General features: G+C 35.2%; 1 protein-coding gene across 2 annotated transcripts in view; it reads right to left on the bottom strand.

Moving 5' to 3' along the window:
• Positions 1 to 7,726, bottom strand: part of LOC103267999 (exocyst complex component 6B) — a 420,217-nt gene extending 412,491 nt beyond the window's left edge. The window contains exons 1-3 of one of the 2 annotated variants that reach the window (XM_021716279.1): positions 7,679 to 7,720; positions 5,677 to 5,767; positions 5,528 to 5,573 (exon numbers count right to left, since the gene is read on the bottom strand). In XM_021716279.1, the coding sequence (XP_021571954.1) occupies positions 5,528 to 5,573; positions 5,677 to 5,755 (125 nt within the window). In that variant the 5' untranslated portion in view covers positions 5,756 to 5,767; positions 7,679 to 7,720. Of the gene's footprint in view, positions 1 to 5,527; positions 5,574 to 5,676; positions 5,768 to 7,678 lie in introns of both variants that reach the window. The other variant, XM_021716280.1, reaches the window with a different exon arrangement.
• Between the last annotated feature and the right edge of the window lie 2,244 nt (positions 7,727 to 9,970).

Below are 9,970 nucleotides of genomic sequence, written 5' to 3'. Positions count from 1 at the left end.
AGGGAGGGAGAAGGGAGGGAGGGAGGCAGACAGGCTGGCAAATGCTTTTAAAAAGCAGGAGAAGATACATGTTACATACAGAGAAACAAAGGTAAGACTATTCATATACCCCTCAGAAACTATACAGTTAAAAGACAAGGAAATGGTGAAATGGTGTCTTGTGAGCTAATGAAATTATAAACCTAGAATTCTATATCCATCTAAAATATTTCTCAAAAACAAAGTTGAATACCTTATTTGAAAAATAAGGTATCTTTTCTACTAACCAAGATCGCTATAATCAAAAGGACAGATAACAATAAATATTAATTAGGCTTATGCAGAAACTGAAATCCTCATATGCTGCTGCTGGGAAGACAAAAAGGTGCAGCTGCTTTGGAAAACAGTCCTCAAAAGGATAAAAAACATAGTTACCATATGACCTAGCAATTCCACTGCTAGGTATATTCCCAAGAGAATTAAAAGCATAGGCCCACATAAAAACTTGCAAAGAAATATTTGTAGCAGCATTATTCACAATAGCTAAAAAGCAAAAATAACCAAATGTTCATCAACAAAATGAAAATATAAACAAATATAAACAAAATGTGGTATATCCATACAATGAAAGAGTACTCAGTCATGCAAATGAATGAAACAGTGATACATGCTATGACATAAATCTTGAAAACACTATGCTAAGAAGAAAAAGTCAGACACAAAAGGCCACATACTAAATGATTCCATTCATATGAGATGTTCAGAATAGGCAAGTCTCTGGAAATGAAAGTAGATTAGTGGTTATTAAGGCTGGGGGAAAAAAGGAGTGGGTACAAGATTACTTTTTGAGATGATGAAAATTAACTGGAATAAGTAATAGTGACGATGACACAACTCTGAATGTATTAAAATACCACTGAATCATATACTTTAAAATGATGAATGTTAAGACATATGAATTATAACTCAATTTTTAAAATGAAAGTGAAAAAAGATTTTTTTATCAGAAATACTATATTTCTGAGAGAATTCATAGCCAGCACACTAATCCAACAAGAAATGTTAAAAGATAATCTTCAAGCAGAGGGAAAAAAAATTACAGATGAAAACTTGGGTCTAAATAAAGATATAAAACATGCCAGAAGTTGCAAATATGTGGGTAAATTTTTTTTAAAAACAAACTTTTTCTCTTATTTAAATTTATTTGAAAGGTAAAAGAAGGTTTACGGCAAAAGTAAACATGTATTGTGGACATTACACCATATTTAGAAATAAGAACTATAAGTATGACAACAATAACATAAAGGATTATAAAATGGAAGTATATTGTTATAGAATCTTGCATGTTGTGATTTGGTATAATATTATTTAAAGATCCACTCTAAGTTAAAGATATACATTGTGAAGCTAGAAACAACCACTAAAAAAATAAAATAGAGTTTTCTGTATCTAGAGGTTCCACATCTGTGGAATCAACCAAGCGCAGATCAAAATGTTCGCAAAAAAGTTTTTTAAATACAATATAAAGTAATACAAACTTAAAAATATAGCTTTTTATTTAGCATTTATATTGTATTAGGTGTTATACGTCATCTAGAGGTGATTTAAAGGATGAATGTAGGTTATATGCAAATAACACACCATTTTATATAAGAGCTCTGAGCATCTATAAATTTTGGTATTCATGGGGGTCCTGTAAGCAATGCCCTGAGGATACCAAGGAACAAATGTAAAACAAAGAGGTCTGGATGATAAGGCATTAGTGAATATAAAATGAAATACTAAAATATAATAAACTGACTTAAAAGAAGGCAGGAATAAAGAGAAGGAACAAAGAACAGATAGGACAAGTAGAAAATAAATTAAAAGACAGTAGATTTAAACCCATGTATTGATTACTATATTAAAAATAAAAGATCTAAACAGTCTAATTTAAAAACAGAGATTGACAGATGATAGCCTTTTTAAAAAGCAAGATCATTCTATAAAATAACTGATGTGTAATCTTCAAAAGCGACTCGGCCATGAAAGTTAAGAAAAGACTGAGGAAAGTTCCAGACTGAAGAAGACTAAAGAGACACAACAACTAAATGTAACACGTTATTTGAACTTAATTCATTTGCTATGAAGAACATAATTGAGACAATAGGCAAAATTTGAAATGGGCATGAGGATCAGATGCTAGCAATATATCAATGTTAATATCCATTCTCTATTGCATTGTGGTTCCACAGGACAATGTCGTTATCTGAAGGAAACCATACTAAAGTATTTGAGGATGATAGTGCATCATGTTAGCAACTTATTTTTCAAGTGGTTGAGGAAAAAGACATAGCTATTTATAGTAAACTTAAGAATGCTTAAAAATTAAATGTTTTGAAACCTACACAATAAATTTGATTATATCAAAACAATACTGCTATGTAACAAAAAATAACTAACTGTACAAAGTTAATAGATAAGTCATGCACTGGAAGACATCATGTACAAAATACAACAGGAACAGGCATCCAAAGTATATAATGAATTCCTATGAACAAAAAAGAAAATGCAAGACAATCTAAAAGAAAAATGGGCAAAATATGCAAGAGAAAACCCAAATGCCTAAAAACTAGCCTCACCAGTAATCTAATTCAAAATGAAAAATATCACAATAGTGATATATCATTTCATAACTATCAGACTAGCAAAAGCCAAAAAGTTTAATATAGATATGACCAAGAAGTGACACAACAGGACCTCCCATATAATGTCAGTGGTAGGGTAAATGGGCAAACCACTTTGGAGAACAATAGTAAGATCAAAGTTATGCATACTGTTTCTTTGATCCAGGTGATCTCCTTCTAAGTATAAAACCTAGACCAGCAGAACTGGCATTCCCTGGGAGTTTGAAGAAAATGCAGCAGCTCCAGAACGACCCAGACCTACTCAATCAGAGTCTACATTTTACAAACCCCCATGTAATTCATATGCATAGCAACATTTGAAGAGCACCACTCTTAAGAATCTGAAGTGAGTCCAAAGAGACACGAACAAGGATATTTACTGTACTATTGTCTGTCATAACAACAACTAGAAACATACCAAATGTCCCTTATTGTATCAGTTAGGATAGTTATCCTATACTAACAATAACTCCCAAAAATCTCAGTGTTTTAAAACAAAGATTTAAAACTTACTCATGTTATACATTCCTAACAGGATGACAGCTTGACAGTCGCCATTTTTTAATGTCCAAGAGGAAATAAGAGAACTGTGACGGGCCTGCACTGGAAATTAAATGCTAAGCCTAAAGTGACACACATCACTTCTGATCACATCTTATCATTCAGAAACAGTCACACAGCTCAACCCATACACATGAAGCCTAAAAAAATATAATCCAACCTTGTGCCAAAAGAAAGTTGATCTAGAAATATTACTGAAGAGCACTTATGACAACCACTGGAATTGGGAGATAAAATGTTAATTTTCATATAATTAATTAGGATAGAGCAATTAAAATGAACAAACTAGACTAGTATACATAAAAAATAAGCTGTCTAACAGTATGGAAGCCTCACAGTGAAGATATTTTTGTCAATTTTGTTCACAGGTCTATCTCCATTACCAAGAACAATGACTAGCACATAGTGGGTTCTCGATTCATCTTTGGTAAGTGAATGAATAGATCTCAAAATAAGGACTATGTTTTAAACATAAAATAAAATAATTTATGATTTATAAATACTTAAAAACATGGGCCAGAAGAATATGCACCAAATTTATAATACTAGTTTCTTCAGGAGAGTAAGGAAAAGAACAGGACCAAAGAAGGGATATAAATTTTAACAGTAATTTTTAAAATTATGTACTACATACCTCTCTCTGTTCATATATTTACATATATACTAAATATATTTACACATATGAATCAAAACTGGAAATTTGTTAATATAGTATCTATTAATTCGGAGAAGTTGGTGCACACGTGTTTTTGTTACTCTGAATAATTTTAGAACTTTTCTAAAAGGTTATTAGGGAAATAATACTACGTTCATATCTTATTGAACAGAACTTCTCATAGTGTTCTCTTATGAGAGCATGTCCTTGGGGAGAGAAGATAGGAGTCTGAGAATCAATCCTAAAAAAAGAAAAAATTTTGATGCCTAATAACTTTAGTTTCAAAATTATTGAGAATTTAGACTTTCATCTATAATATGTCTGTTCTTAGTTCAATATTGAATACATTTTAATTGCATACTTTTTCCCTCAAAACTTGGATGAAATTAACATTCCAAGAAGACATGCCCTGTTTATCTTATAGTTTCAAATATCTCCATCATATCGCAGGGTATTCCCAGGACAGAGATGGTGGAAATGCTTACTCTGGTTTGGGAGGAGTTACTGTAGAAGTTCTCTGGAACAAAACCAGAAGAAAACAATACACAGAAAAGGAATCCTCTGAACATAAGCTTGCCCCTGCCCTTTGTGATGGTTAATTTTATGTGTCAACTTTTCTAGGCCATAGTGTTTCTAGATGTTTTTGTGAAGGTATATTTTAGATGAGATTAACATTTAAATCAGTACACTGTGAGTAAAGAAGATCACCTCCCATAGTGGGCCTCACAGTTGAAGACCTTAATGGAAAAAAAGTCTGACTTTGCAAAAGGAAGAGGGACTTCTGCCAGCAGACTGCCTTTGGACCCAAACTCCACTACAAACTCTTCCCTGGGATGCTAGCTTGCTGGCCCACCCTACAGATGTTGAACTTGCCAGCCTCCACAATTGTGAGAGCCAGTTCCTTAAAATAAATATTTCCCTCTGCACGATAGATAGACAGACAGGCAGACAGACAGATGGGTATGCACACACATCCTATTGGTTCTATTTTTCTTTCTTTCTTTCTTTCTTGCTTTCTTTTTTGAGTCAGTGTCTCACTCTGTTACCCAGGCTAGAGTGCAGAGGCACACTCATGGCCACCCGAACATTGACCTGCTGGGTTCAGGTGATTTTTCCACCTCAGCCTTCTAAGTAGCTGGAACTATAGGTGCGCACTATCACACCTGGCAAATGTTTTAATATACTGTAGAGACAAGGTCTCACCAAGTTGTCTAGGCTGGTCTTGAACTCCCAGGCTCAGGCAATCCTCTCGCCTCAGCCTCCCAAAGTGCTGGAATTACAGGTTCTATTTTTTTGGAGAACCCTAGCTAATGCACTGCTATACCAGAAGCAGTGCTATTTTTATATGACAGTACTAAATAAACTAAAACATGTTCCTCAAACCAATTATAACTAGAATAGTTATATGCTGTTCCCTAGAAGGCTGAGTCTTCTAAAAATCAAACTCTAAGTATTATTTACTAAGCATAATACATAACAGAACATATCGGCATTCCACTAGTATATGTAAATCAATCTAGGATAAATCAAAAGATATAGAAAAGGCTAGAGAAGATTTTATGAATTTAATTATTTTTGGAAAAGTTATGCTAAATATGGACCTTAAAAGTAATCTAAATAACAGAAATTTTAGATAATAAAAACTGTTCAATAAAAAAAATCTTACCTTTTAGTTTTCATCTGATCCCTCAGTTTGCTGTACATCTCGAGAACTTGAAAAAGAAAAGAGCACAAGCATTATTTCAAGAAAGTGAAAGACTAATTAAAGCTAAAAAATATTACATCAAGAATCCTACTCCATTTCCAGTTCCTCACCTGGAAGACACAGCATTAATTTATCAACAGTGGCAGATATATTTCTCTGTTGTAGTCGACACTGCTTCAGCTCTTCCATTGCTATTACCAGCTTGGCAAGAGGGAAAAAGACTGAATTATGCCAACAGCTGTAAATAAGAAGCTTTCAGTCACATTTTTCCACACTGTGTTCAATTCATCAGAAAATCCCAGACAGTTTCATAGTAAGACCTGCCAAGTGAACTAAGAAACTGCTTTTCCAACCAGTAAAACATTCCTTCACGGTTTTCCACTTTCTCCCCCAGATACATACTATACTAAGAAAGGCTAGGTAAAATGAAATCCTAAAATACAAGGCTATCCAGGAGGAAAAAAATTTTGCATACTTTCTCCAAACCCTATTCAGACTTTATGATTTATAGTCTCATCAATCCTCAGAGAAGATTCTGTATTTCTTTCATAAGTGCTACACTCCTGAAGGAAAACAGTCCTTCCTTTACAGCTTCAAATGAGTCTAGAAAATGATCTTCAACTAAATCACTATTTCAACAAATAAACCACACACTTAGAAAACGTGGCTTTTCTAAGGGTTACAGTTTAGTGAGAATAACTCACTTTTATTCTCATTGCTCATGTTTCAAAAAGCTTCTATCTGAAGTCATCCCACAATGTAACTAGAAGAAACTGCACTTAGCAGAATTTAGACTATGCAAGGCAAACTTTCAAAAAAAAAGCAATAATCTACACAACCACTTGCAGCATCCCCATACCCATATCATTCTTTTTTTTTCTTTTTTTTTTTGAGTTGGAGTCTCACTCTGTCACCCAGACTGGAGTGCAGTGGCCGCTTCTGGCCACCGCAGCCTCGACTTGCTGGGCTCCAGCGATCCTTCCGCCTCAGCCTTCCAAGTAGCCGGAATTACAGGCATGCGCTACCATGCCCAGCTGATTTTTTGATTTATTGTAGAGATGAGGTCTCGCTGCCCAGGTGGGTCTCGAACCCACGGGCTCAGGCAATCCACTCACCTCAGCATCCCAAAGGAGCGGGATTACAGGCTGAGCCACCGAGCCCAGTTCCATACCCATATCTTAAAGTGTTACCCACTTAGATACTATGCAAAAAAGAATGAAAGAGAATAGCCCTAATAAGTCACTGATAAAACAATCAAAGGCTAATCTTAAAGGTTATTAAGATTAAACATTAAGTAGGAAGTAAGGAAGGTGCATGATACAGAGTATAGTAATGAAGTAAGAGTCAAAGAACCTGGGTCTTAGTCCCAGCCTTGCCAATTGCTATGTAAACTTTAGCAAATCATTTGTTTTAATTTCCTCATCAATAAAATAGCAATAATAACTGTCTGCCATGAGGATCAAGTGATAAATGGAAGTAAAATGTTGTAAACTATGGTAGTTTAAACAATAACTATATCAATTAAAGATTGATATAGTTTGTTTTTTTTTTTTAAACAAGCAGTCACTCTTTGCCAGTCACTACTTAGATAGATGGAAGTGATACAGCAATGAGTAAAGCAAAAAAAAAAGGTCTGACTTGATGGAGCTTAATCTCCAATGGAGGGAGACAGAAAAAATATATAGAAGTAAAAATATGTAATCGGTGCAATGGAGAAAAATAAAACAGGAAAGAGTAAAAAGAATGCAGGGAGTGAGGGTGACTTAAATAAGGTGGAACAAAAAGGCCTCATTGAGACAGTAATATGTAAGTAAAGATTTGAAGTAAGTAATTATTGGGGAAATAACATTCCAGGCAACGGAACAGCATTGGCTGTATTATGATTACCCAGTGATTTAAAAACACAGCTAAGGAAGGCTGCATCCTCTCTCATTAGGCTTTCCAGTGGCTACATTCATTTAATTCAGGTAAACATTAGAAGAAGCAACAAAAATGTCCAAGTATATCCAACATACTGCTTGCAGTCTTACAAACCAATAAATGAATAACACAGTCAGCAAAAGAAAATGGCATGAACAATGCATTTTTTTCCAAAAGGTAAACTGGTCTTACTTCCTTTCCCTCATGTTGTAGTTTTCTGTTAGTATCCGTCACTTGATTCTGTGGAGAGAAGACAATTTACACTCATAAAAAACAAACATTAGACAATAGTTAAAGATCTAAATTTAATATGAAAAAACTAAGGATAGGTAGTTAGATATTTTCAGTATTCTACCACAGTGGAATTCTCTTTGGTTTGAATTATATCAACTTTTCTTTTTTTTTTTTGAGTTGGAGTCTCACTCCGTCACCCAGACTGAAGTGCAGTGGCCGCTCCCGGTCACCGTAGCCTCGACCCGCTGGGCTCCGGCGATCCTTCCACCTCAGTTTTCCAAGTAGCTGAAACTACAGGCGTGGGCTACCATGCCCGGCTCATTTTTTATTTATTGTAGAGATGAGGTCTCGCCAAGTTGCCCAGGCGGGTCTCGAACCCGCAGGCTCAGACAATTCACTCACCTCAGCCTCCCAAAGGCACCAAACCCGGCAACTTTTTCTACTGGATCTTTGCATGATCTTTTGAACATTTACTAACAGATAGATGGAGCTTAGAGCATTCCAAACTAAGATACTATAATGACCAAAGATGACATACTAACCTTGGAGAGAAAAGAGGAAAAAAAAGGAGGGAGAAAAACAAAATAGAAGAAAACCCACAAAAAGTCTTATCATATCTACAATGTCTAGAAAAAACTAATTTTATCATAGATATTCCTCATCTTCATTTCACCAATGTATTTCTGGAAAAGAGGGGTATAAATTGAACTTTTTAACCTAAGTCAAAGTTTCCCTATTTGTTTATTATCTTAATTTTATAAAATATTTTCTTATTTTTGGGATCATTAATTCTTAATAGCTCCTAACACTTCAATAATCTCGTTTTTTTCAACATAATCTCTATTTGATGTCAAAATATGCAAATAAGCCGCTGAATGATCTAGAGCTCATAATTTAAAGGAACTGACATCCACTTTTCTGGCACCCACTTTTGATGTCTCAACTGATGTTAAAAAAAAAACTGTGTATATATAACAGTAATTTCTCCATCATCTCAGAAATCACCAAAACATGAGCAATATTAACTTCCAAAACATTCTTTAATAGAGGTTTTCTAGCCTGCCACCAATAACTGTCACTCTTTACAATTTTAATGCTTTTACCTAACCCATAATTTCCTATTATGTCCCTTGGAACATCAAGAAATATTATTTAAAAGGTACTCTGTACATGAACATGAACATGCACACGAGAACACATACAAGGGAGATCCAAAAATAAAGGAATTCTTTTGTGGAGTAGGCCCCTTACAGTACAGGCTTCCCCTGCTAGGTAAGTGTTCTAGGAACCCATTGGCATCACATCATTGTGAGAGGCTTCAGCTAATTTGGGGGGGGGCGGTTAGGGAGAGAGTCTTTCAAAACATTTGCCCATTTCATGATGGGTGACTTACGAGTGCACCTGCTCGCACCAAGTTTAGAAAGAGTTCAGCAGTTTTTGACCAAAACACAGCATGACCCCACCCTCCCTATTCATCCAATCTCACCCCAGCAACATTTGTTTCCCCAATGAAAGAAGTCTTCAAAGGGAAATGTTTTGCTCATGTGGAAGAAATAAAACAAAAAACGGCAGAAGCACAAAAAGGCAACAAAATTGAGAGCTCAAAAACTGTTCTGAGCAGTGGAAAAAGTACTTTGATAGGTATATTGCATTAAAAGGAGAGTACTTTGAAGGTGACTAAAGTTTAAACATGTAAGAATAAATACACTATTTTATAAATAAATTCCAGGATTTTTGGGGTCTCCCCTCATAAACACACACAAGATATGCATGCACTGTAAATGCCTCAAGAAAGGGATATCAGCAGCACTGAGTATATTTTTGTTTAACTTCTGAACAAAGACTTACAGACAAGTACAAAAATAATAATAATTCTCTTTTGCAACTCAGAATTTACTGTTCAGTATGAGTTTTGATATAGATAAGACGGAATATTATAATAACTGAGACAGTTTACAGTGATGGGGTACTGACAACCATAAAGGTTGGTTTCAGGACAGCAGAACTGATCATTAAAAAGCATAGACAGGTCAGGTGTGGTGGCTCATGCCTGAAGCAAGAATTACTTGAGGCCAGGAGATTAAGACCAGCCTGGGCAACACAGCAAACCCTCGTTCTCTACAAAAAAAGAAAAAATTAGCCTGGTATGGTAGTGCACACCTGGAGTCCCAGCTACTCCAGAGGCTGAGGCTGAAGGATCGCCTGAGCCCAGGAGGTCAAGGCTGCAGTAAGCTGTGGTCGTGCCACTGC

The sequence above is a fragment of the Carlito syrichta genome, unplaced genomic scaffold, assembly GCF_000164805.1.
Source record: "Carlito syrichta isolate Samal-C Ts95f unplaced genomic scaffold, Tarsius_syrichta-2.0.1 Scaffold308662, whole genome shotgun sequence".
Taxonomy (NCBI): Eukaryota; Metazoa; Chordata; class Mammalia; order Primates; family Tarsiidae; genus Carlito; species Carlito syrichta.
Note: the sequence above shows the minus strand (reverse complement) of the source record. Positions and strands in the feature narration are given on the sequence as shown.